A 27,766-nucleotide genomic window follows, 5' to 3' on the forward strand; every position below is an offset into this window, starting at 1 on the left:
GAGTCCTCATCAGCAAGTGCCCAAAGAGTAGTGTGGAAACAGCTATGGAAAATGCCTGTGCGCAATAAGATTAAGATTTTTGCTTGATGTGCTTACAAGGATGGTTTGCCTACAAAAGAGAATCTCCTAAGAAAGCATGTTCCAAATGATGGGATCTGTAGCTTGTGTAATGTTGAACGAGAAGGTTATACCATGCTTTGGTTAGCCGTGTGCACTTAAAGAGGACCTAGACTGTTTATCTTCCTGCTTTTGTTATTGATAATTATTTGAATGTTTTTGAGGTGGCTTTTGCTCTCTGTGACGCTAAAAAGTATGACATTGTGGCTACTTTCTTTGCTTTGGCGTGGGGGTTTTGGTATAGGAGGAAAAATTACTTTCATGAGCAGCTACTCCTTCCTCCTCATAAGGTTGCTGCACATGCAATCTCACTATTGAAAAGTAATAGGGAAGCTCAGAAACAATCAAGGATGCAAATGAGAGATGTGTTTAAATGGAAGCCTCTGGATCCAGACATGCTCAAGTTGAACGTTGATGGTGCTGGGAAAGCTGAGACGGGTGCAATTCTGCAAAATAGCTCGGGTAGTGTTCTCACGGCTGCAAGCTTTTTAGAGAGGGATGTTGCTGAACCAGAGCACATAGAGATGATTGCTCTCTTTCATGGCCTTCAGTTGTGTGCAAGTATGGGAATAGATAAAATTCAAGTGGAGAGTGATTGTCTCTTGGCAATTGAAACAGTTCAACAGGACAGCATGGCTAATTCACTGCTTGGTGGTTTTTATTCAGAGATTAAAAGGTTGTCATCTTGTTTTAGGGAATGTGGTTTTCAACATGTTTATAGAGAAGCAAACATGGTTGCTCATTGTCTTGCTCATTATGCAATAAAGGTTCATAGAATTACTATGTGAAGGGATTGTATTCCAGACTTTTTATCTCAAACCTTGTGGTTTGATTTATGTATGTAATCCTTTTTTGTTGATTAATGAAGTTCATGGTTTTGTTATCAAAAAAACAAAAACATCACGAAAATTTAAAAAAAAAAAAAACCATAAGTGCTGAGACATTTTTTTCTAGGAGCAGAACTTGTAAGATTTCATATACATGTTTAGATATCTCGTATAACATTGACCAGCACCATATAGTAGACTTAGTTTAATGTGAAAAGAATAGAAAATTAAAAATCTAATAAACAATGCTTTTCGGGAAACTTCTCTTCTAACATTTAATTTGACCATTTTTCCTATTTAATGGGTGACAATGGTTCATTGTGTAATTTAGATTGATGTCAATTAAATGTAATAATCTCATTAAGAGCTTCGTGTATTTAATATAAACCTAAGAGATGAAATTTAGAAATAGACAATGAAATTGGAGCTAAATAAAATGAAATAATGTAAATGCCATCAATGGGAAACCCGTAACATTACAATTCCAGCTATATAAATGGAGCAATTGTTACTATTGCATTAAGGCCAAAATAATTACCAATGGCCCAAAAAGTCTTGCCCAAGTAGTATCCATGCAAAAACAAGTCTATTCATGACCAACCAAACTGTGTTGCCCAAGTACTATTCATGCAAAACTCGACTGGAAACTGAGGACGTTAGCAAGGTGCGGTAAAGGGGGTTCATTTACGTGGGAAACTGAAATAATTTGGCTCCAATTTCAAAGAACAGTCTCTTCAGACAGCTGTTTGAGGGTTGGTATACTTGTTGCTACCCATTTACCATGGTACAAGTGAATACATGGTTAGATTGATGGTTAGTTACATTATTTCCTTCACCATGTTGAAGACTAAGATTCTCACTCTGCAATTGTGAAAACTGAGGGTTATCTAAGAAACGACTGCAGATTCCAAACTATAGCAACACCAAGTTCGACATAGTTATGCACTCGGTAGAGGCCAGGATATTCTCTGAGCACCAAGAAACCCAATAAGTCCTCCATTACCTTTAATCTCCACTGCTCAACAATGGGTTAATCAAATAATGTGTAATGATATTTGTAAAGGTCTCAAATAATATGGTTGGGTTCGCAAGAAACACAATTGTACAAAATCTGGGGATGGGTTACGATTTTGAAACAAATCTCATAAGTTTATTAAGCACTCAAAAAGTGTCGATGGTAGGACTATATGCATGTGAAATCTGTTTTTTTTTTTTTTAATCATTTAGTAGCTGGGCTCTCTGAATATTTATCTAGCAGTATATTTGTTTTGAGCTTCAACTACTAGGGTCCTTGCTAATGAGAAGATCATGCACTCTTTTATAAGCACTAACTGCCAGGACTTCGTACTTCAATAATTTATTTGAAATTGTCAGTTTACATTTGAGAAACATATTATACTTGGTATTTCAAGTAGGTCTCTACACTTTGGGTAAAGCTGGGTGCTATTTCGTTTTTTAGACATTATTAGATACTTGTATCTGTATAGTGCATACAGATATAAGTATCTTTATATATACTTATAAATGGACTCTTTTGTCACCTGGCTAATCACTCTCTTGTACAAATTTGTGGTTGGTAACGCATATAGTTCATACTATTTTGTCCAGTATTTGTATCTTAAATCAAACTTGGGTTGTGGTTGGTTATATAATGGTGCAGCCTATGAGTGGAACCAAAAATTCATGAGGTGAGCGTGCTGGCAATCACGTCGTAGCTCGTGGTAGAGGAGCAAAAACACAACCTCGAGCTCGCATTCTGAGAGACGAGACAATTTCATTTTCAGACGCCTCCACTTAAGGATCGAGTTAGATCCCTGAGGAGGTGACATTCCAGCTAATGAGATTTGAATGTCTAACATTGATGTACCTACAGGTATAGTATAGTCTGTTTTACATGTGTTTTGGTTTGATACTAGGAATATTAAATAGATTAGCAGTTACTATCCTTGTGTTAAACATATTATTATAATTGTGTGGTCTTCTTCTCTAGCTCCATCCAAAAAAAAAAGGTGGACGGGGACTAGCTAGAAGCACAGAATTTGACCGCATTCTCAAATTTGGCAAAATAGCAGTGGAAATTAAGGATGGCCAAATAGGAGTATCATGTCAAAATTTGACGATGCTTTCAACAAGCGTGACCTGGATTGTGAAATTTTATGTAGACATGCGACATGCAAGCTGGAGTCATGTTGATAAACAGAACAAGGATGAGCTAATGGATCATGTCCAAGTAAGAATTGTGTCAAATAAGGCAAAATCTACTGAATCCACATGTATTTACTTAACTTTATATAATCTGTCAATGTTTTTAATAGGCTGATTTTGTATTAGATTGGACCAAAAGCAACCTTCAAGAGACAGTGGCAATGGCAATTGCTCAAAAATATAATGATTTTCACTACCTACTGCACAGCAAGTACCTGGAGTGTGATACACATTAAGCTACAATTTCTAGAGGGACAAAGTTTGTGGACAAAGCCGTTTGGATATGTTTGTGTGAAAGATGGGCAAGTGAAGACTTTAAGGTAACAACTTTCCTTAAGCTATTTCTTTAAAGTTTATTAGCTAGTTTTAATTAGTTATTAAAGGTTTTATCATTTCATACAATAATAATATTCAAAAACTTGTTTAAATTGTAGAACCTATCAAGGCGGAACAAACATAATAGGTCCAATCAAATTATAAATCACACGTGTGGCAGGAAGTCTTTTGTTAGGCTAATGGAGGAAAAGGTAAAAGCATAAACTCATACTTCTTTTTGTGTTTAATTTCTAACTCAAATACAAGAATGTACTAACAAGGTTTGTAAATTCATTGAAGCGGGAACAAGCTCAAAATTATGTTGCTTTTTATAAAGAGGTGCATTGGTCTACAAAGAAGGGGAGACTTGTCACTTGAATTACGTGAGTGAAAACAGTTTGGACCGTTTACTTTTTGCTGGAAATATGTAGAGATTAATCCATTATAATGCCTAAAACTGATATGCTTATATTCTAATGCAGAATATGATGGTTGAGCTATTGAATAAGATTCCACCAGAAGATGTGGGGGATGATAATGCAAATGCAAATGCTGTGTTCAAGGAGGTTTTGGGATCTCGATCGGGCTATGCTAGAGGTTTAGGCCACTTAGTTATACCTGAACCATCTTAATCACTGTTGTCCAATAGGGAGTTTATACGACTTGGGGATGAGAATGAGAAGACAAGGCTGAGGTGGAGGTGGAGGGTTTCAAGAGGAAACTTGAGTCATATATGAGTGATGTCTAAAAAATGCAAGCTTATTTTAATGAATGTGACAGGCTGAATAATCATGTTATAGAATTGGAGTCATAGAGGGAGTCTCAACAGGAGACTCTGGGAGATGCGTAGCCAATCCTCCAATAATGGGGATGTGGGGAGTTTTTTGAAATTGTTGATATTTTTTGAACTTGTTGGAGTACAAGTAAAATCTGGGTGCATCCTTTTGTTTAGCATGTTAGGGTGGGTGTTTTGTAGGGACTTGGTTGGAAGTGGGAAATTATGCCAGGACAAAGATTTAAGTAAAGAGCATGTATCCTTTTGATAGTAGGCCCATGGAAAGATAGGATTTACAATAGCAAAGTGGCATGGCTTAGCATGGTACAGGTATGATATTAAACCTAATGCTCTCAGTTTTTTGATATCTTCCCCCTGAAATTGCACACTGCTATTTTATTTGCATGTTCTAGATTAGAAAATGTTAGATGACTATATGATCTTTATAGATTAATTGAATTGTAGTTCAAAAATCAAGTTCATAACTTTTACATGGAACATATATAAATTACTCTTCCAGTTGAATGATGGTCACTCAATACTAAAATGCTAAAGTTATAGTGGCTTGACTATGAATCGAGGGCACAAGTAGCATTAAAGTGCTAATGAGATGTGTTTGAAACACATATGGGCTTTTCACAAACTGTGGGAAGAGTGATAAAAGTCAATCTAATATGCAAGAGATTGTTAAATAGGTGGGTGAAAATACAATGATTTGCATTAGATGTTACACTGTTATAAACTTACGTAACTGGAATAGTCATAGACTAATATGCACTCTGCTTTTTATATTTCTCTATCGATGTTGGCATATAATTTTTCATAAGCACACACTATGCACAACACCTCCTCTATTTTGAAGTTACATTATTACCAAGGAGATGAAATTTAGTTGTGGGGCTATCTGTGGGTATCAGGACACGCATGGTTAATGATGAAAATTTTGGAACAAGTACAAAATATGGACTGGTTGTGAGTCTAGAATTGGAGACCTTTCACATGTACACTGATATTTGACAATCTTTATCTAATATTGCAGCTATCAATTATAGGGACTAAAGATCCCATCAGGTAAAATTCGAGTGCCCGAGCAGAACAAAGAACCAAGAATCCAAGCCTCCATGCATGCTGTTTAGGAAGAAGATCTTCATTCTTCTTCATTACAGGATATAGAATGAACTCCCCAGCCTTGTACGAGATGCACGATATAGCGTGACTTCCACAACACATATAGAATGGACTCCCCAGTAGAACAAACATGCATTGGTTCTTTTACACAAAATAGTATGCATGTATTAACTTAAAGCATCTATATCCTGTTATGAAACGACGTGGCATTTCAATATATGCATGTTGATATATCCAACTCTTATTTCTGTTGTAGTGTTTTGGGTATAATTTTGGATTTATGCTGGTCATTGTTTGGTTAAAACTACATTGGCATTCATGAAGTACACAGCTTAAGACAGATTTTATACTGAACCACGTTTTTATCCCTTATTATGCAATGTCGAAACACAAAATCCAAAACCAATTACAACTGCATATAATTTAATGGATGCAAGCCCTAGCAATTGTAAAAATAATAATAATTTAATATATTTTCCGGCATATTAAGCATGTCCAAGAAAATAAATTATTTGAATATACTGGAAGGACATTTATGACGTTTGTGTTCCTGTCAAAATTAGTTATTTATGGTGAACTTTTTTTTATCGGTGTTGTACATTTCTAAAGGACCTATATATGCCACAAGTCCGTAATTCTAGCAAAAACAAATTGCAAGAAACAGATTATTTCTGACGACAATTTGGTTACAAATAAAATAAGGCTAATTCTTGCATAGATATTATGGACATAAATAATGTACTGGAAATACTCATTGTCGCCAAAAATATACATATTTGACGAAAATAGTTCACTGAAAATCCTTATTTCCTACTGTATATTATGGATAGAAATGCTCAAATCTGGCGAGAGAAGCCACCATAATATGTTTTTTCTGGCTAGGAAACCACCTCCTGGGCCCCGAATATACGGCAAAATTTACAGTTTATCTAAGGATTTGGTCATGCCGGAAAAGCAACTTTTTTGGACAGAAATTGAGATTGCAAGAACTATTAGTATGTTGGGCCAGTTATCTCTGACGAAATTGCTACGACTTGAAAATGCCAGAAAAACCATTTCTGGCATTAAATGGGGGTAATATGGACAAACATCATCACGGGAAAAGCCACTTTCTGTTGTAGTGTATTCTTGGACGATTCAGCATAGGATGTTTAATTGCAATATAAAAAGCTTGAAGCTTTATTCTTCTTTGCAGTTTCTAATAAAACTGCTCTTTTTGACTTGACAGAAAATCAAGTACCCAATTATAAAGGGAAATGGAAGACTCCTTGGAAGCATACCTATTTGTGACTAAAACCATGCAGCCCCTTAACTATAAAAGTCGAGAGCAACAGTGGCCTAGAAGCTATAGGGTTGTTTGGATTGAAAAATCATCTCAACTCATCTTATCTAATTATTATAATTTTTTGAAACTCTCGCATAAAATATAATAAACAATTCAATTTTTGCAAAACCAAAAACAAACATAATATTAAAAAATAATATTTTAACAATATTTTATTCAATTTTCAACTTTCATCTCATCTCAAATTACTATTCAAACCTCCCCATAGTCTTTTCTTCTAATAACTGCTTGTTTCTTTATGGTTGAATAAAAAAATGTACGATACTAGTGTTGTTCACCCGGGTCACATCCCAAACTACAAAAATATTCTAATATAGTGTCCCTATATAAATAGTTAATATAAAATAGCCTGAAAAATGTCAAAAAAATCAAGAAGTTATTAATTAGCTCCCCACCACTATGAGTTAATTAACTCCTCACCACTACCACTTAATTTCTGGGAAGTTAATTAATCACCCATTAGAAAATTCTATAAATGAGAGTTTTACATACATTAATTGTAAGAGTGAAAAAGTGAATGTACAAAAGAAAAGCTATCCTCTCTCTACAATTTTCTAGAAAAACCATCTAGATCTCTTAATCTTGAAGTGTAAATTTTTTTAGGAGACTCTAGTAGCCTCCTAAGCAACGTAGAGGTGCAATCACCATAATTTAACGTGGGTCATAAGACGAGCAAAGACTCAAGCTTGTGAGAATTTCGCTCCTTGAGGTAATTCGAATTAACCTTATTTAGCAGATGTCATTCTAAATATATGTTGAAAAAGTGTAAAACATTAATAAAATACAGAATCTGGATGTGATCAAAGGAAACTACTTCAATTGCAATTTCTTTAGGCTGACATTGATGAATAAAATTAAAAAGGTATGCTTCCAAGGAGTCTTCCATTTCCATTTATATTGGGTTCTTAATTTTCTGTCAAGTCAGAAAGATAATTTTATTGAAAACTACGAAGAAAAATAAAGCTTCAAGCTTTTCATGTTGCAATTAAGCTAATTAGCATCTTCCCTACACTCACAGAGAGCATAGAAAAAAAAAACATCCTATGCAGGAATCTTCCAATAATAGTCTAGGCAATAGAATAGCATCAAGGCAAATCAAGGCAACAAGATAAAGCCATTGCAAGCCCCAAAACAAGCACTACAGGTGGGGGGAAACTGCATATTATCATCCTAGGATCCTATAGCAGCTGAAAAAGTAGAGAAATGGAAACACCAACTGAGGATGGTGGTAATACTAAACAAAAATGGCTTGACAAGAGGAAGAATGTGAAGCCCAACCCATGTGGAGCCCCAAGTCTGGGAATACATGTATTTTTAGTGAGGTGGAGCCCAAATATGTGGATTAAGTGGGTTCTTTTTAGTGTGAGCAGAAGCAAGTTTATGACCCAGCCCAATTGTGAGCCCATAAGCTGATGAGAAAAGCCCAGCCCTTCTACCAAAACTATGTGGTTTTGGCCTAAGGAATTGAAAACCCTACCTTCCTTTTTTCCTCTTTTTTTTCTTCTTTTAACCCACTCCCTTCTCATGCACCGCACCACCCCCAAACCCCCATTCTCTTCCATTTTCTTCTTCTTGTCACTATGACCTTGCCGCTGTCTCCTCTGCCACCGTCCGACCACTACAGCCTTCCTCATCTATAAGCCACTCCAATGTCTCCACCCCTCCGTCGACCACCCTCTCTCATATGGAAACCCATATCCATTTTGGGTTTGAAAACCGTTCTTATCGCCTCCTATCCAACCATACCACGCCATCCAATGTCAGCCAAGGCAGCTCTTCCCTCTCGGTCTTTGTATTCATTGCCCTTACCTTGTCTCTACTGCTTGTTGTTTTTGTCTCTCTCTCTAGCTTTCTCTCTCTCTCTCTCTCTCTCTCTCTCTTTCTTTCTCTCATCATGTTGTTTGTTGCAACCATTGCTGCCACTGCTCCTTACCCTGCGGTTTCCCTCTTAACCCCCCCCCGATCTCGCCCTTCTTCCCATAGATCTCTCCCTCCCTCTGTCTCTAGATCTATGTCCCGTAATTAAGATGCTACCGCAATGAATTGTCACCCTCCACTGCTCAGCGAAGGTCATCCGAGCAGCCCCCTCACCCCTTCAGTTCCTACTCAACCTCTCCCCTCTTAGATCCGCCCAAAACCCATGCCTAAAGCTCTCTCTCTCTCTCTCACAGAGTTGCACTATTACCAACCACTATCAACCACCGCAAGTTCCCCCTTCCCCACACTCTGTTTTCATTAGGACCACCACCCACTACTTTCCCAACCGTAGATTCTAACTTTTTTCCCAGATCAGCCACTGGTTATCGTGCTCCGCCACCCACCACCACCCTCTATCGTGTAAGTCCTTCTCTCAACCTCCTTTTTGTTAGTTTAATCACCCTTAAGTTTTTTCCCAGTTGTGGGTCCCCACTAACCTGCCTAAATTTGCCTTCGTCACAGTGTCTCATCGCTGCCGCCGTGCCACCACACAATGCGCACACACACTCACTAGATCTCTTAGACGACGCGCTGGATCATCAAGAAAATTGTCGTCCGCGTTGTAAGTAAAACCATAGACTCACCCTTAGAATACTTACATTGGGAAACTATATTTTTATTACAGTCCGGTTGTGATTGGTTTAGTGGTCGAGGGCCTATGGAGCATTGGGATAATAACTTTAGTTGGTGATGATCTGTTGTCTAAGGGCTAGGTGAAGCATTGGGAATCGTGTGTGGTTGTGATTTGTGAATATATGAACCTGTGTGTTGTTTGGCCATTGGTTGATATATTATTGTCACGTCATCCAATATTTGCCTGTTCACGCATCTGCATTATTATTATTGTTAATTATCTTGATTGTATTAGGTATGCTTTGATCCGTTTGTGCCGTGATTAATTTGCTAATTGTGCTATGTTCTCTAGTTGTGCTGTGAAATTGGAAAACTGTATTTTTAGTGTCATTTATTAAATACGTGTTTTGTGGGTGGGTGCGTATCTTGACTCGAAGCCGAGATGGGGCATTATCTTGGTGGAACTCCTCTGGTTACTCGGGAGTGTATAAAACTGAGTGACGTCACCTGGGTTGTCACCAGGCAACAACAGACTCAGACGAGATGGTAACGCTCTCGTGTCGACTCTGTGGCCTCTCTGTTTGCGAAGGCTAGAGGATGCCTGGTTATGTATGCATTGGGAGCAGAGCTGGGCATCACTCGTTAAGAAGTCACATGCACGGTCGTTACCCATGGTTTGGTGAAGGGAGTCAGGGTGTGTGGATGGTCTATTGGGGAGACCATGGTGCATGCGTAAATAATTTGATTTTATGGACTTTATATGGATCACAACCCCAAGCCAAGATTGGGCATTATCTCGATGGAGCTCCTCTTGTTACTCGGAAGCATGTAAAACTGATTAATGTCCCTTGTGTTGTCGCCAAGTAACAATGGGCTCTGATGAGATGGCAACGCTCTTGTGCCAACTTCATGGCCTCTCTGCTGGCAGATGCTAGAGAATGCCTAGTCATGTATGAGCCAGAAATAAAGCTGGGCACCATTCATTACGAAGTCACATGCACGGTCATTACCCGTGGAGTGGCGAAAGGAGCCAGGGTGTGTAGATGGTCTATAGGGGAGACCATGGTGCATGCATAATTGAATGGATGCTTTAAAAATGGAAATGTGGATTTTTGGTGTGCGTGGCGTTTTCTATAAATTGCTAAGAAGGATATTGGTTTCGTGCACTGTTGAAAGGTTTCATTTTTCAAATGCTGTGATATGTCCACTTTTTCTATACTTGTGTTTTTAGGTATCATTCTATTGGGTTTACTTGTTGAGACTGTGAAATCTCATTGTAGTGTTCCCACCTGCAGTTCCGCATTGCGGAACTGTAGATTTTGATGTAGAGGACGGTATGAGGTTGGAGAATCGACTCCGCCTGAGGAGTGAAGACTTGGGTATTTTTCTCCTTACGTAGCGTTGTCTGGTGCTTTCCTTTTAATTAGTTAGATGATTGTATAACTTTTATGTCGGGGATTGGGAGACTGGTGGCTTATGGATTATTTTGTTGGAGTTGTAAATTTGTTTTTTCTAGTACTGTTAAAATTAATTGATTGCCTTTTTTTTCCACTGTGAGTTAACTTTGCACTAAACTTTCTCGGTATTGCGAGGGGTGTTTGACCCAAGCGGCCAACATCCTGACGTCGCAACTCCTGCTTCATCTAGCCCAAGTGGGGTTCGAGGGTGCCACAAAGAAAAATTGGAAAACTTATAGATGCTAAAATCTCATAGGAGAGTTGATAAAATGGTGATTAAAAAAGTTTTATTGTAAATAAAAAGAGATGGTAGCAGCAGCAAGCCAAACACACTTGAAGGTGAAGAAAAAGTTGGGCCACTTTTCCTTCTTGTCTTTTTTATTTTTTTCTTTTTTCCAAGACTCTGCTGGTTAATTGCACATAAAGCAAATGCATCCAACTCGATCTGAGGAATCTAACTTGGTTAAGAGTTCAGGTATAAATACCAGCAATGTATATTGCAGATGAAGGCAAAAAGTGACAATCAAAACGAATTTAGCATAATTGAGAGGTTGCCATAAGCACTTCGAACAACTTGGCATATTTTATGAGTTACCATGAACAGTTCAAACAATTTAGCATAATTTATGAGTTGTCATGAGCATTTTACACAACGTCTTAGGATAGCTTAAGGGTTAACATAAGAGCTATGATCATGCTTCAAATATGTCAGTGAAAATAAAATCATATATTTTACCCCAAAGCACTAGCATGATCAGTTTGGCTATCTAATTAGCTAAATTAGTTTGCCAAATATCACACTTTTTGCCTTTTGTCTATCCTACTCAACGTTTAATTTCACATTGGATTATCCATCTAAACTCTATATAATAATAAAATATTATTTACTATCAATTTTTTATCTACCCTTTCAATCTTTATATTTTACAGAGTTATTGGTCATATTTTATATTTTAATCAAATAAAATATGTTTTTTTTAACTAGGATTCCTAGTCTTCCAATAGTACTATCACTACAACAAATATGGGTTTTTCGCACGAATTTTTTTTTCACGATATACGATCGTGGCAAATAATAGATTGATGACACGAAAACTGTTTGTGGGAAAAAATACAAGCCTTTTGCCACGAGATCACGTTGGCAAGTAAAACTTCGTGGGAAAACAATTTTGCCACGAAATAAATGCTTTTTGCTGCGATTAAAAGTTGCCGCAAATAAAATTACCCAAAATATCTCTCTTTTGTGGGTTATTAGTTTTTGCCACAAGGTTATTAGTTTTTGCGGTGACATTTTCTTGCCGTAAATAGTCTTCATGGGTTGTTAGTTTTTGAGATGAGATTATTATAATTTGCGACAATGTTTTTCTGCCACAAATAGACTAACCTTTGGGTTATTAGTGTTTTTGACAGCGTTATTAGATTTTTTGGCAATAACAACCTGCCACAAATACTGATAAAATTAAATCCCCCGCTCCATTCTCACCCCCCCTGCGCAAAACACCCACGAGATACTCTTCTCTTTCTCTCTCCCTCCCTCCCTCTCCCTGCAGCTGTCGAGCCTCTCCTCCATGCTGCACCACTGCAAATGCCTCCCCTTGTGGTCGAGTCACCGTGGATCTTCCCCCTCAGCCCCTCACCTTCTCACCGACTCTCTCTCTCCCCCTCTTCCTCTCAAATCCCAGCAGATCCGTGCACCTCCGTCATCTCCAGCCATGGCCATCGCCACCCTCAACCGCCCTACGGTTCTGCCAGTCACCAACCGTCGCTCCACTCCAGCTCCCGCATCTCTCTCCCTCCCACGGTGTCTCTCGGAGGTCTCCGCCGCACACCCCCACTGTTTTCTTATTACAGTGGCCTTCCCCCGCTGCCATGAGTCACCATCGCCAGCCCCAACCAAGACGCACCACCACCACGAGCAACCTATGGACGCAACAACACCTCCCGCACGCCTCCTTCACTGTCCAGCCCTTAAGCATGGTAAACATCCTACCTTTGTATCTCAAGTGCATTATTTTAGTGTATATAGACGTGTATGGTATGGTGTTGAGGGCCTAAGCAAATTTTGTATCTATGTAAATTTACTATTTCAAATGTTTTCAACCACTCAATTGCACCTCACAGGGTTTTGAGTCTGCTCTGAAAATGGTTTTGGGCTAGTCGTGGATGAAAAGAGAGATGAGGAGATGAAAGCACTTTTAAGATCCAAAGTTAAGATTGTGCGATGTCACATATTTTTCATTTTTATGGTCAAATATTAACAATGAGTAGATTATGAATAATTGTTCACATTGGGGATGAATTGACAACTGTGGTAATTTGGAAGTCATACTAAAAATGGAGTGGTATATTTTCTGGAATTCGGTCTTGATTTTGATAACACTTTATGGCAGAAAATGTTCAAAATGATAGTTCTATGACTGATGGTGCGTATGATTTTGAAAAAGCAACAACATGACTTAGTAGTCTATCAATATCGTCATCGAAGGTGTCCATGCCTTGTTTGCCTTGGATTTATGTTATGTAAGATTTTTGAAAGGATTTTAAGTTTCATGTATACTAACTTGATTGGTTAGTATACATGACAGGGAAGCTCAAACTTATCTATCCTAACAAAAACTGGAGTGAGGCAAGCAGAGAGGTGCAGGAAAGTGACATACAGTGATATTTGGAAATTTGTTAAGTTCTCTCTACACTAAATGAATTAAAATTCCTTTGGGCTCAAGTGATAAATGTATTAAAATTCCTTTGGGCAGCAAGCATGCTGTATGTTTTTGGTTTGTTGGTTGGGCGATAGCCTATTTGGATTGCAATGGAGAAGATGGAATGGAGTGACTTCACTTGTATCGTTGGAGTGATAAATAACTATTGTTTCCTTTGTCTTGTGCTTTGAAGAGTATGTCGGGCCTCTGAAGATTAGAGATTTGGTACGGGCACATTATCATGAATTGATTTTTATTTCTTTTATGCCTTGGTGCTTATTTTCTTTGCCTTCTGTCGGTTCTTAGGTTAGTGAACTGCTAGGTTCTTTTGGTGACAATGAGCTTTCTCCTGAATGCCTTGATGGAGCCCAGAGGTTTTTTGAAAGATGATGGGATTTCAAATTTCAATAACGTCTTCGTAAGTATATTATGCTTAACTCTTATATATTTATAATTGTAAAGGAAATATAGGATTGTTATACTCATATCAAAAATAAAAAAAATATAGGATTGTTATATCTTATCAACTGATCGGACTGCAGAAAATGTGTATGGAAAATGTGCTTACTTTGCTTTATGGCTAGCCTGCATGTAATGATAGATTAATGGCAACAATTTGATGACTTGTGGGCGATCTCCTGTGCCCATGGATGCTTACATTAACAATAAAAACTATTATTATTCTGGCTAGCATTATATATAAACGTCTTATTTCTCTGTTTCTTATTGGCAGTTTTTCCACTCTATGGTTAGGGTCAATGCTCAACTGCCATGAAATCTCATTCAGTTCATGAGAATCTCAATGTGAACCATAACTTAACTGTCCATGTACAGATCAAAAAAAAAAAAAAAAGAGACATTTGTGGATGAACACTTGTGGATGTATTGGTTGTGACCCACATGTTTTAACAAGAGGTTCAAAGATCAAGTTTTTATTTTCAATGTAATGTGCTTAGCTTTAACTATTAATGGGTTTTTATTTTGTTTCTTGCAGGAAAGCTTTCTCATGCTCTGCCCTGCTCATACTTCAATCAAGTTTCCAAATGAGAAATCTCAATCTGGAAAACATGTTTTTAAGGATTATCTGGTGCCAAATCAGAGGTACACTCCATTTTCTTAGGTTTTTTAATGTTTTAGTAATTAACTGAATCACTTTTCAATGTGGAAAAGTGATAAATAGTGTATAACTATGTTGCAAGTGATAAATAAGCTGTTTCTGCTGCTCATATCACTTTTAAGGCTTCTGAAACTTGAAACCGATGCCCTCATTCTTAAGACTTGCAATTCTAGTTTTTGCTTCCTCCTCACTAAATGCCTCTATGTTCTTTGTATCAAGTATCAACCAATTTTCCAAAGTATCAATGAAAAGCTTTCTTATCAATGGGTTGAGGCCACTCACCCATCAATATTGAGATAGATGATCTACTCTGAGATTTCTAGCACTAGAATTTTTTGTTACCCCTCTTTTCATGTATCTTTTTCTATTTCTAGTCAGGCCTTCCTTCTGTATACTTGCAAGCGTGGGATGCTACCTTTGTTTTAATTTTATTAATAAAGTCTTCCATTACGTATGATCCAAGAATTTTTTTGTGACAACTAATTGATTTTTGTAGTTTATCTTACCCTTTTTGCTGTGCTTGAATTCATTACTTGGACCTTGCAATCCACACTTCACTTGTAGTCTGCGAAGGAGCATAGGCATTAGTTTATTAATTACATAAAGTTCTTAAATGCTTCTGTTATCATAAGTTATCAGCGCATATGATTTTTGTCACTTTAATCTCCTCTATCCTATAAGATGATTTTGTCACTTGATTTCTTTGAGCTATTAAGATAATTACTCGTAAGAATTGTTAAACTGAAGCACCAGACTCTAAAAATTTATGCTTTTCAGATTATTTAGTTTGGGAGTAATCAAGTGATTAGCTTTTTCATGTCTTCTTTCTAAATAATTTTGCTTCAGGTTCTTGTGCTCAAGTTTGCAAGCATGTGTTGCATTGGAAACGTTCAAGTTACTAGAACCTGATCTTTGCATTGGAGGGATTCTATAGGTCAAGTTACCAGAACTTGTTCTTTGCATTTAGTTATGGGAAAAAAGAACCCTCTATTAATTGTTGTGTCTAATTTCCTTTTATGCCATTAGCTTTGAAGTTTGGATGAAGTGGATTTTTTTAAACCACACCCCACTATTGGTGGAGTTATGAATTGTAACTTGTAAAGTTTTGTGATTGTGTGGTCTATGTGTATAAATTGGGTTCTTATTAGAAGTTTTTCTTGTGAATGTTAGCATATTCTTACATGTTTGTTTTTTAAAATTCATATAAGTGTGAATTTGGATCTCCAAGGTTCAGATATATTTATTTTAACCTATATTAGACTATTTGTTATGATTATTTTTGGCTTTCAATCATTTTTTTATTTTATAACTTCTTTCTTTTTTCAAAAATCTCTTAGCATTTGCCGCGAATGCAACTCATGGCAAATACCTTTATTTTTTTGGTTGGAAGTGATTATTTCCCGTGATAAGATTTATTCGTAAATAAGTATTTCCGACGAAATATTTTGCGAAACGTGTATATTTCTCAGGTAAGTATTTTATTGAAAATACCAAAGATGACTTTTTTCACGAAAATATGTCATGAGTAAACACTTTTTACCACAACCTCTTCTCACGAAAAATGATGTTATTGCCCACCATCATACCAGATGAAAGCTTACTTGCCACGGAAAAATAACAAAAAGTTTCAATCACCCCGGTAGTTCAAGGGAAAAAGAAGGTTCGTCCATGAACTTATTTAATTTGGTGGAAAAATACTCTTTTTTTCACCAATTATATCCCTCGTCTTTCTTTCTCTCATTTTTATCCCTATTCTCTGTATTCGTTCCCTAGCTAGTACCTCCTCTGTGTTATTATTAACCTTGCCCTTGTTTATGTTTTTTAGGGCTAGATAGTCAGAGAGGAGGGCCTTCGACAGCACTAATCATTTTTCAAATCTTTAATAAACAATACAACGATAAAGATAACCGTGTTACAAGCGATACAGAGAACCTAATGAAGCATAATGACGTGCACATGCCACCAATTATCAAGACCCTTGGGCCCTTGGCAAAGTAAATCTACTCGTAGTCTTCGATTAGTGTCAACATCATTGCTTGGGAAATGTTCCATGAACGGTAGGCTTTTTCCGGATAATTATTGCCCAAAAAGTATTATGTTGCGGCCACCGCATACAACATCTTCTTAAGAGCTTGGACGTTCCGGCGATAAAAAATAGTTGGAAATAATTATTTTGCCACTGATTTATGGCTCTTTCTTACAACTTAATGTTGCCCAAAAAAATCATTTTTTTCTTTTAGTGAACCCCAGAGGGATGAAGTGTTAGCCTTGTTTTCAGTAAAGATCAGGATGCTCTCTTGAATTCTCAATCATCTTTGGACAGCGTTCTCAACTAGACCTCAGATCTAGACTGTACTGTCAGATTCTTAAGAGCTTAGAGGCAAGTTTCATCTTTCTCTCCATCGAGTAAGAAGATATGAGCTCAATGGAGGCAGGAAGTAGATCTATAAATTAATTTTAATATATGGTCCAAACAAGTATTTTAAATTTTAAAGATCAAAATCTAAATATTTGTCCTCAAATCCAAAACCCAAACGAATTATTAAAGTGTGTTTGAACTGAGTTTTTTCATCTAGAGAGTCACTTGAAGCTATTGTTTTGTATGCTCTCGGAGTCTCGAGCCCCCGCATACTTTTCCCATAACCAACCAACTTGCCCTGTGTGTACGAGATGAGAACTCATGATTTGATGATCTGCTTGTATGTTTAAGAGATGATAAATGAAGGGCAAAAAGAATATAAGCCATTACATAGTGCAGAATATAAGCTAGTACGTACGATATAATAAAGTGGAAGCCATTATTTAATCAACAAAATGGTCGAAAGCACAAGGAAGTTTCGTTTGTAGGCTTATTATAAGCATAAATTGAGAGAGATAGATCAGATACCATATGAGTACATATAATGGATCGATCAACCATGAAAGACACGAGGTACCTGCTCAAAGTAAGATAACCAAAAATGAAAAAAACCAACAATACATGATGTAGGAAAGGGTACCTTTTTACGTACTTTCTTTTTCAGAAAATAAAGGTACTTATTTATAATATATGCTATATGCATGTGATGTTTTTGTTCCATCTACTCCTGGCCGATCTTCATAAGAGTATCATCTATCTCTCTGGTAAGATCAGCTGCAAACTGAAGCAAATCTTTTGGATCTGGAATATCCGCGTTAAGTTTCTCATATTCATAAGTCCAACGGACCAAGCTTCCCTCTTTCTTTGGAAAGGCCTGAAAAATGAACTTGAAACTTTTGAACGACTCCACGAATGATCCTCCTATCACCTTGAACGTAACTGATAGTTTTTCGTCATCTATGCTCTCGTATATCTCCTTGGAAATTACAGTTTTCCCCCCTACGAAGCCAGACCAATAAAATAACATGTGACGCGTGAGAGAGTTTGTATTAATACAATATCATGTGATCAATAACAAACTTTTGTTGCCCTTACCGTATGCGAGATGCCAGTTCACGACAGCACCCACTTCTTCCCATTTTCCTTCTACTAAATCAATCCTGGGTATACAGGTAGGGCAAAGTTTTGGTATCTCGTACAATCGTTTCGCGTTAGCCTCATAAAAAGCACGAGCTGATGACTTGACCTCTATTTCAATACTTAACTTACCAGACAGAGAAGATGACATTTTTCCTTTCAATTATAAGGAGTTTTCAGTATTCTAGTACGAGCAAGTCGAAGCAGTTAGTAGTTGCAATGAAAGACTGTGTCCAGGCCACTAATGTTCTTCGGCTTTTATAGGAAAAAATGGACTGGGTTTAGTGCGTACTGTACGTTAATAAAGTCACACTCGTGCCTTTGAAACAGCAAGCTAGCCGACGTCGATCTTTGAGTACTGTTATTTTTATAATTAAGCTTGAATAATCTTCTGCTTAGTCTTTCCACTTTAATTCAGATTTTATAAAAAGCACGAGCTGGTGAGTTGACCTCTATTTCAATGCCTAGTCTCAATCACTCAGCCAATTTTGTAGGAGGATTAATCTAAATTAATCATTTGTCAAACTTCATCAATCATAAGGGGACATTGGGAATGTTAGATGCAGGTTGGGAGGGATATTCCCCCCCCCCCCCGGCAGGGCCAAAGGCCAAGCAGACTCCACTCCTCAGAAGCCCATCTAATTCGTGAATTGCGCCTATATGTGTCAAGAGGAAGGAGTTCTAGACCCAGCCCGTGCGGTGTACGTCAGAGGGGAAGAGGCCATGACATCACTAACACATCCTAGCCCACACGGGAGGCAGGGGATCACGCGCATATTAAATGAACAAAGACGGCAGCAAACAACAATCTCGATAAGAGACTCACCTTTTTCAGTGACGTAAGCAGTGGGCACACTTTCCCACCTGCCATAAGGAACAGGACGCACAGAGAAGTGTACCGCATTTAATGCGGTGGCATGGCATCCAAAGCAATAGGTAGTCGCCCTACAGTAGGCATGGCACCCAATATGACTCCTGAACATCCCACTGACAAAGAGTGGGGTCCACCTCAATCGGGTATATATAAAGGCTCACCTCTAGGTTAGACCGAGGGATCTTGTTCTCTCTAGACTCTTGTATACAATATCATCTCATACTGACTTCGGCATCGGAGGTGTTACACACCACCCTAATCCCACACCCTTGAGTGTGTTGCAGGAGCATTGGAGAAGGTGAGAAAAGTTGCCTGGGAATGAAACATGCCGTTAACAGTGGAGCCATGTGTGGGATACCGTGGACGATGTCTCATTCGTATGCCGGCAACAAGACGCTCCCAAACCACCCGTGGACAGGAAGAATCCTCGAGAAACATGGAAGCAAGGTTCACTGAAATGCAAAACGTTGTGAGGAAGTTGACAGTAGAAGTGGAAAGGTTTCAGCAGGAGAACGAGGCACTGAAGGAAGGTAGAAGCAAGTCATTGGAAGGCCAAGTTAGGACAAGCACACTAAATCACGAAGCACGGTAGGAGTAGATGCGGCTGAGGAAGAGAGAAGGCAGATGCACCATGAGTTGTGCGACCTTATGGATAAGTATGAAGAGATGGCCTAGAAGATGGGCGCATCATCCTCAATCGACAAACTACTCATTAGCACCAATTTACCATACAACGTTGAGGTAATGGCGGCACCACTTCCACCCAAATTCAAAATACCTCAAATGCAAATGTATGATTGGTCCAAGGACCCCCTCGAGCACTTGGAGACTTTTAGAACTCGTTTGTTTTCAGAGATGAGATGAGATTAAAGTTAAAAAATTGAATAAAATATTGTTATAATATATTTTTTAATATTATTTTTGTTTTGGGATTTGAAAAAGTTGAATTGTTTATTTTATTTTGTGTGGGGATTTGAGAAAGTTGTAATGATGAAGTGAGATGAGATGAGATGTTTCTTGAAAACAAACGAGGCCTTAAGGCTCACATGACCCTCCAAGAGTTCGAGGAGATAACTTGTTAGGCCTTTCCTTTAACACTACGAAGAGATGGCTCAAAATGCTACCCCTAAGGTTGATCGACGGCTTTGGAGAGCTAGCCTGTATACTTTTAACGCAGTTTATGGGAAGTAGGAAGGGGAGGCGACCAGCGGCATATCTCTTGACTTTCAAACAAGGGGAAGATGACCAGAGGCATATCTCTTGACTGCAGCACGATGTCAGGCGTGGAGAGAACATATTGCGTGCAAACGCCAGCCTTAATGTACAATCGGAGAGTAAGTCGACCTCGTGAGATACTGACCAACATGACCGAAAGAACCGCCACTTTTTCACGTACAGACGGTCACCGAACCGGATACTATTACATGCTAAAGAAGAAGATGAATGAGTTGGAACGTTTGTTCGCCCAACACTCAACGAAGGCTAGTCTGACCAAGGAGGCAGGCGCATGAGATAACGTCAGATTGAAAGCCCCAATAGGCGGAGAATTGAACAAAAGACACCTCAAAACTTCTCCAGCCATACCCCAGCATTCGATAACAGTTTCTTGGGAGAGATACGCACCATAGCTAGTGGGTATGCCTGGGGCAGCCCCACCTCAGTTGGAAGGAAGGCCCACGCCCGAAGGGCCTAATACTAAGAGGTATTCACATCGGAAAGGTCCCCAACTAAACATAGGAAGCGCTCCGAGACCACTGTCATCACATTCGGCAAAGAAGACAAATAGATGGGTGCTTCACCCCCATGATTACTCACTAGTAGTGACCATGTTGGCCGCTAACTTCATAACTTGGAGAATTTTGATAGACAACGGAAACTCAGCCGACATCTTGTTTGGGATGCATTCACTAAAATGGGAATTGATCCCAGCCGCCTACGCCTGACACCCATGCCACTGAAGGGGTTCACGAGTGATCTAGTCTGGCTAGTGGGAGCCATCAACTTGTCATTCCTGGCAGGAAAGGCCCTTGAACCATCGCAACAATGATCGAATTTCAGTTGGTTAAGGCTCCGTCTTCATGTAACGCAATTCTGGGGTGTCCCACCCTAAACAATCTAAAGGCGATAACTTCAACCTCTCAGCTGAAGATGAAGTTTCCCACAGAAGCCTAAGTGGGCAAGGTCAGGGGTGAGCAAGTACCCCCTGAGAATGCTATGTACAAGAGTTGAAGGCTAGGGGCACACATGTCCGAGCACTCAAGAAGCTGATTCACATTAGAGGACCACCACCATTGCTGGACCTCTCTGATCGGGATGAGGAAATCTAGGAAAAACAAACCCTTTAACAGGCAGGGCAGAACGATCCCTCGGAGCTGGTCTCCATCGACCTGGGAAGACCTGGACAAATAGTGAGGCACAAAATGATAATGAAAGTCGAGATGAGGTGGTCCATGAAGAAACTTCTGACTGAGCATCACAATGTGTTCGCATGGAGTCACAATGAGATGTCTAGAATCGATAACACAGTCATTGAACATCACCTTTGTTGAACCCTAAGGCGAAGAAAGGAAAAAAAAAATGCAAAAGTTTCAGCGTAGAGAAGTATGCCACCATACCTGAGGAAGTTGACCTTCTCCTTACTGTGGAGTTCATCCGGGAAACACATTAGCCCGAATGGCTATCCAATGTAGTGTCAGTAAAGAAGCCAAGTGGCAAATGGAGAACGTGTGTCGACTTTACTGACCTTAAAAAGGCATGCTTGAAGGATAGCTTCACGTTACCTCGCATAGACCAAATCGTGAACTCCATGCTGAGCTATTGCCTGCTGAGCTCCATGGACGCTTATTCAGAATACAACTAAATCTAGATGAATCTCAACGATAAGGACTCTATTGTTACCTAGCTATGCCTTTCAAACTGAAGAACAGAGAAGCAACATATCATCAATTGGTCAACCGGATGTTCAAAAATCAAATAAGTCGTAGCATGGAGGTTTATGTGGATGACTTGCAGGTCAAGAGTAACGAACCTGAACACCACTTGGATGACTTACGAGAAGCTTTTGCAGTCTTGCGCTAGTATAAGATGAAACTGAATTTGGCAAAGTGCACCTTTGTGGTGGAATTCGAAAAAATCCTTGGGCTTTATGGTCTCAGAACGGGAGATCAAGGCCAATCTGGAGAAGATTGAGGCCATAATGAACATGCTGTCGCCACGAAGAATAAACATCATACAGAAGTTGACAAGACGGGTGGCCACCCTCAATCAATTTTTCTCTCGGTCAACAAACAAGCGCTTACCATTCTTTAAAGTTTTGAGAAAGACGCTAACTTGGAATGACGAATGTAATCAGGCATTTGGCAAGCTGAAGGAGTACTTGGCTCACCCCCTGCTCCTTAGCCAGGTAGAGCCGGGGGAGGACCTAACCATATATCTATCGGTGTCCCCAAACACCATCTCGCGGATGGATGTCAGAAACCGATGCACTACACCAGTCGAGCATTCCAGGGGAGTTGAGGAAGGTATCTGTGGATGGATATGATGGCCTTTGCACTAGTGATCGAGGCATGGCGATTGAGGTCGTATTTCCAAACCAACCTAAGGAAAGTGCTAACTGAAACAACCCTCAAGAAGATTTTGCAATGGCCGGACTCCTTAGGCCGCTTGATGAACTGAACTAAACGAGTTCGACATAGAGTATCTTCCACGTACCGACTTAAAAGGACTAATATTGGCCTATTTTGTAAATGGCTCGTCCTTTCGGGCTAGAGGGGGAGTAGGGGTGCACATCACCACAGACTCGGGAAAGGAGCACAACTATGTGATTAAACTTGCCTTCAAAACCACCAATAATGAAGCTCAGTATGAAGCAATACCGGCTAAACTGTTAGTAGCCGAGAAGTTGGGTGCAACAGAGATCGAGGTTAAGGTCGAGTCCCAAGTAATCGTTAAACAAGTGCTAGGCAGATTCGCCATGGAAGGTGAGAAGCTATAAAAGTATCTGCAACTAGTGTGGGAGAAACGTGAATCTTTCCGTTACTTCCTCATCCAACAGATGTCGACGGAAGAAAACCAAAGCGCATATAAGTTAGCGTGAACCGCCTAAAGACGAGAAGACTCACCCTTGCCAGAACCCAAGATTACCCAGATGGTAGAGGTCCCCGCCATAGGGGTCGAGGTCTCGGTGGTGCACTCAGGGGCTCCAGAGTTGGCATTGGATGTGATAAAGTACGTGGACACCAATGAGGTACTGGATGAAAAATAGGAATCTTGAAAAGTCAAGAACAGGGCAGTGCACTTCACCTTGGTAGACGTGGTCTTATGCAGGCGAGGCTTCTCGGAGCCCTTCCCGAGATGTGTCTCACTGGAAGAAGCCCTATACATACTAGTCGAGATACATGGGAGAATTTATGGGAATCATTCTAGAGGCAAAATATTGACCTGAAAGGTAATGAGGGCAGGGTACTACTTGCCCCATGCCTTCAAGGATGCGGTGGAATTTGTCAGGAAGTGTTCAGAGTGCCAGATCCATGCACTAGTACCAAATTGCCGCTAGAGGAGCTGACATCAATCATGTCTCCATGGTTGTTTGCACAATGGGGAGTGGATTTAGTCGGGCTCTTACCTGCAAGCAAGGGGGCATAAGGTTTGTAGTCATCGCTGTGGACTACTTCACCAAGTGGGTAGAACAGAAGCTCTGGCGACTATAACCACTAGCGCCTTCCCAAGATTCCTATGGAAAGCCATTGTTTGTCGATTTGGCATCCCGTGAAGCATCATATCGGACAATGGGCAACAGTTCGACTCCCTCCATTACTGCAACTGGTTTGCAGAACTGAAAATCAAGTTCAAGTACTCTTCCCTGAGTCACCAACAGTCCAACGAACAGGTCGTGGCAACCAACAAAACTCTGCTAGGAATCCTAAACAACAAGCTAGCAGACAAGAATGGGAACTGGGTGTAAGAACTTACACTCCCGGGGATCTTGTGGACATATTGAACTACTGTTAGGGCACCGGCAGGGGAAAAACCATTCGCCCTCACTTATGGTAGCGAGGCAGTAGTTCCGACAGAGATAGTTGTACCAACCACCAGGGTTCAACACATCGATTGAAGGTCCAACAATGAGAAATTGGAGGAGTAGTTAGACCTACTGGAAGAAAGAAGACATGAAGCGAAGATACGGATGGCGACCAACAAGAGGAAGGCCGAGCATTATTTCAACACACGAGTCAAACCTAAGTCCTTCAAACTTAAATTTTGGCATTCCACATCCCGTTCAGTACCTTACACAACAAAAGGCACATGGCAGCCTTACAGACTTCTACGGGAAAGTTATTTATTTTTATTAAAAATTATAAAATAAAAATAAATTATTTTCCCATATAAGAATTCGTTAGAAAAAGAAATCTTAAAAATAAATTAATTTTTAAGAATTATATTAAAAATAACTTAGTATTTATTTAAATATAAAAAGAATGCTATTTTTAATTATATAATTTCTTAATATTAAAGATTATTTCTTTTAAGTTTTATATAAAAGTAAATTTATTTTTTAATTTATAAGAATACCACATGATTGTATGTAAGACTGTCACGTGGCTATTTGTAAGACTACAACATGTTGTCTATTAAATAGAGAAGTAATGCTACATATAGTCGCGGAGTGTCCAAACACCGTGTAGTCGTTTTGAAATAGAGTGAGGTCTACTATTAAAAAATTAATTTTTATCAAAATGACTGCGTGGTACTTGCGCACTCATAATTGCAATTATCACTTCTCTAAATAGAGTGGATAGAATACGTAACAGAGGTCAAATTTGAAATTTGATTCTGCATGAGAGTCAAATCTCAATTGAGACCAGATTTGAATTTTGTAAATAAAATCTTACTGTTCTATCTACCGACGTGAAAATAGAATAATTCTTTCTATATTTGGTAACACGCTAAAAGTATTATTACTAATAATGTGGTATAAACACTAAAACATTTATTAGAACAAATTAAAAGAACATTTCGCGAAGCACACTCCATTAGCTCTAGAAAGTAATTTTTTATTAAAAAACAATGTATCTAACCTTCCTTTGAAGAACGCAATTAAAGAAGAAAAACATGCATTTTTCTTACAAATAATCAAACTTTCTTTCAAAGAATTCAAAGTACGAAAACTGACCAGATCATCTGGAGGGAGTTAGCAGGAATTTGAAAACATAATTTGTTTTATATAGCCCAGCTAAAAAATACTGCATCTCGTAAAAATTCTTGATAAATTATTTTAAAAAACTGAATTTACGTAATTGGTTTAGTTGAATCCATGACCTTTATGGCTCATTGAATACTTAGAATATCTTAAAATATTTATGAATAACAATAAAATATTTTGAGTTAAGATACATAGTTTATTAAGTTTCAAAAAATGAGAGATAAAAAGTTGAATAAAAATATTATAAAGTTAAAATTTTATTTGAATATAATTTTTGTTTTGAAATTTATAAAAGTTGTATTATTTATATATATATATATATATATTTTTTTTTTAAGTTTGAAAAAGTTTTTTATATTTGAGCGATATTTAAGAAGAAAATGTAGAATTTTTGAAAATATAATTTGAGAATAGCCAAAAACACTTATATTCCAAAACTAACCCTTAATCTTGATACATGAACTTGTCGGATAGTTGAACTTGTCTAATTTTATGATATTTGATATCGAGACTTATAGGTCTCCTTTTAGAGATATTGCATAGAGAGCGATACTGCAGACACACCCCAACAAATTTAATAAAAACGTTTAGCTTACGGAAGTCATTGCAACAAATTTAATATGCAACCATTTTAGACCATATATATTGGTCCTATCTCCTATTTCACCATAGTGAATAATACTATATTGGTACAACATCACGTAATCGTTTTAAACCATTGTAAACCATTTCGTGCAATAAACCGCACATCAATATTAAATACAAGACATTTGTTTCATAAAATAATACGAATTAAAGATAAGAATAATTTTTGTGAGACAGAAGACCTTCTTTTTCTTTAAAAAAAAATCTTTTATTTTTTATTTTTTGTAATAAAGAAAGATATGTGAGTATTGGTATGCAGTTTGATGCGCTAAATCGTTTGTACCTAGCAAGTTCCACATATCTATATCTATATCTCGTAATTAGAGACTACTAGCTCTCTTTTATCATTCCTAAGAGCATTAGCATTTGGCTAATAGCATTGGACTAATTTGACGAGTCCAATCTTCAAATTTTGATGAATTTAGTTTTAAAATCACTACATTAGATTTACCATATACACAAATTTGAAACTTTGAGCTACATGACATTTTTCTTCTTCTTCAAATTTAAAGACCTATTGTTCATAGCTATCCAGATTATTTTATGCTTATTTGAATGTTGGCGGCTGGATCACGTGAAGTTAAAAATAAAACAAAATAGAAAATTGTGCATTACATTGTTGCTTAACTCACATGAATTCGTAATTTTTTAAACAACTCTCTTTTTAAACTTAATATTTTTCTACGTCTCAAATAAATATATTAAGTCTAAAAATGAATAAAAATTAAAACCTATATAAAAATTATGCATTGCAATTTATAAATATGATTGTTGGGTAGAATAAGTGTTAACAAAATATGTTTGTTGGATAATTAGGTTGAAGAAAAAAATTAATTGGGAAACAATAATTTAAGTATCAAATTAAATTATTAATTAACATATGGTTAATGTAATTGCAAAATACGAAAGAAAAAATTAAAAAATATTATTATTAAAAAAATAATAATATATTATTATTTTGATGAATCTAATAATTAATCTAATGTAAAGTTATGGATAAAGAGATTTTAAATTTATGGTACTATCTCCAATTTCACCAAAGTGAATAATATAATCGTAAAGTCGCACAAACATCACCTAATTATTTTAAATAATAAAGTAAAATCTAATGTTAAAAAACTATTTTTAATGAATTTGAAAATAAAAAAAAAAAATTTACATATTCGATGGTTGTTTCGGTGGACTTCTGTTGGGAGTAGCACCGTCCAAATATAATTTCTGATTATCTCTCTTTCTCAAGATAGCCGTGACCTTAGACTGACACGTGGAACTACATCGCAAATTAAGCGCATTTCTAAGCTATCAATCACGACAACTCGACAAGAACCTGAGAAAAAACATATTATATATCTATATCTCGTAATTAGATGCTGCTAGCTCTCTTTTTTCTCATCTTTTCATCTATTCTTTATCTGGTTCAATTCTCTAACATGTACCTCATTTCACTACTTCTTCCACTACAATTAATTTAATTTCTGAGAATATAATCTGACCAGTAAAGCTAAAAAGACTTTTATTTCCAAACTAACCCTTAATCTTGGAACATTAGAACATTATTATTATAATAAAGGGATTTTTCGCGAAGAACACTCCGGCAGCTCTAGAAAATAATTTTCTATTTAGAAACAATATATATATGTATCTAAAATTCAAACTTTCTTACAAGGAATTCAAAGTATGACCTGACCAGGTTTGGATCGTGCTGGCAGCTAGCGGGAACTTGAAAATTGAAAACATAATTTGTTTTATATATAGACCAGGTCACGAAGATTTTCAAAACGTTATCTTTTAAATAGGTGTATTTTATCTTATCCTTCTAACAATGATACATTATTAATTAATGATCTCCTCGCGATAAGTTTTGGCCAAATTTTCTGTGACACATTGTTTGAATGGTGTAGCTAGTCCTACAATCAAACCTCAGTGATCTTACACGTTAATTCATTTTTCTTTGGCTGACATCATAATACATGTCACGTCTTCATGAGCCAATTTTGTAAGAGGATTAATCTAA

The 27,766-nt window shown here is 37.8% G+C and overlaps 2 protein-coding genes and 2 long non-coding RNA genes across 5 annotated transcripts; 2 read left to right on the plus strand and 2 right to left on the minus strand.

Annotated features, from left to right (window-relative positions):
- Nucleotides 1-2,697: 2,697 nt before the first annotated feature.
- Nucleotides 2,698-3,405, plus strand: LOC121253908. Of its 2 annotated transcripts, none has more exons than XR_005938525.1 (3): nt 2,698-2,766; nt 2,935-3,174; nt 3,260-3,357. XR_005938525.1 is itself a non-coding variant. In XM_041153834.1 (3 exons), exons 1-3 carry the CDS (start codon nt 2,782-2,784, stop codon nt 3,383-3,385), a joined length of 402 nt encoding a protein of 133 aa, XP_041009768.1. In that variant the 5' UTR covers nt 2,778-2,781; the 3' UTR covers nt 3,386-3,405. The 2 variants fall into 2 exon arrangements, 1 of the variants encoding a protein (XP_041009768.1); XM_041153834.1 differs by lacking the exon at nt 2,698-2,766 and adding an exon at nt 2,778-2,817 and having other exon boundaries at nt 3,260-3,405.
- Nucleotides 3,406-3,417: 12 nt separating this feature from the next.
- On the plus strand, nt 3,418-3,816 carry LOC121253909. The gene is made up of 3 exons (XR_005938526.1): nt 3,418-3,469; nt 3,584-3,676; nt 3,765-3,816. It is a non-coding gene; the product is annotated as an uncharacterized LOC121253909 (long non-coding RNA).
- A 1,456-nt stretch (nt 3,817-5,272) lies between these two features.
- Nucleotides 5,273-20,478, minus strand: LOC121253911. Its single transcript, XR_005938527.1, has 3 exons — nt 20,468-20,478; nt 7,277-7,279; nt 5,273-5,418 (listed from the first exon to the last, which is right to left on the minus strand). It is a non-coding gene; the product is annotated as an uncharacterized LOC121253911 (long non-coding RNA).
- Nucleotides 17,465-18,263, minus strand: LOC121253910 (MLP-like protein 43). Its single transcript, XM_041153836.1, has 2 exons — nt 17,990-18,263; nt 17,465-17,893 (listed from the first exon to the last, which is right to left on the minus strand). Exons 1-2 carry the CDS (start codon nt 18,180-18,182, stop codon nt 17,616-17,618), a joined length of 471 nt encoding a protein of 156 aa, XP_041009770.1. The 5' UTR covers nt 18,183-18,263; the 3' UTR covers nt 17,465-17,615.
- Nucleotides 20,479-27,766: the final 7,288 nt, after the last annotated feature.

Source organism: Juglans microcarpa x Juglans regia, chromosome 3D (genome assembly GCF_004785595.1).
Source record: "Juglans microcarpa x Juglans regia isolate MS1-56 chromosome 3D, Jm3101_v1.0, whole genome shotgun sequence".
Lineage (NCBI taxonomy): Eukaryota > Viridiplantae > Streptophyta > Magnoliopsida > Fagales > Juglandaceae > Juglans > Juglans microcarpa x Juglans regia.

Excerpts from the sequence above, each read along its gene's own strand:
- LOC121253908 (XM_041153834.1), top strand. The coding sequence starts at position 2,782 with ATGAGATTTGAATGTCTAACATTGATGTACCTACAG. Across the intron at positions 2,818-2,934 it reads TAACATTGATGTACCTACAG|CTCCATCCAAAAAAAAAAGG; the intron begins GTATAGTATAGT and ends CTTCTTCTCTAG. Across the intron at positions 3,175-3,259 it reads AGCTAATGGATCATGTCCAA|GCTGATTTTGTATTAGATTG; the intron begins GTAAGAATTGTG and ends TGTTTTTAATAG.
- LOC121253910 (XM_041153836.1), bottom strand. The coding sequence starts at position 18,182 with ATGTCATCTTCTCTGTCTGGTAAGTTAAGTATTGAAATAGAGGTCAAG. Across the intron at positions 17,894-17,989 it reads GAACTGGCATCTCGCATACG|GGGGGAAAACTGTAATTTCC; the intron begins GTAAGGGCAACA and ends CTGGCTTCGTAG.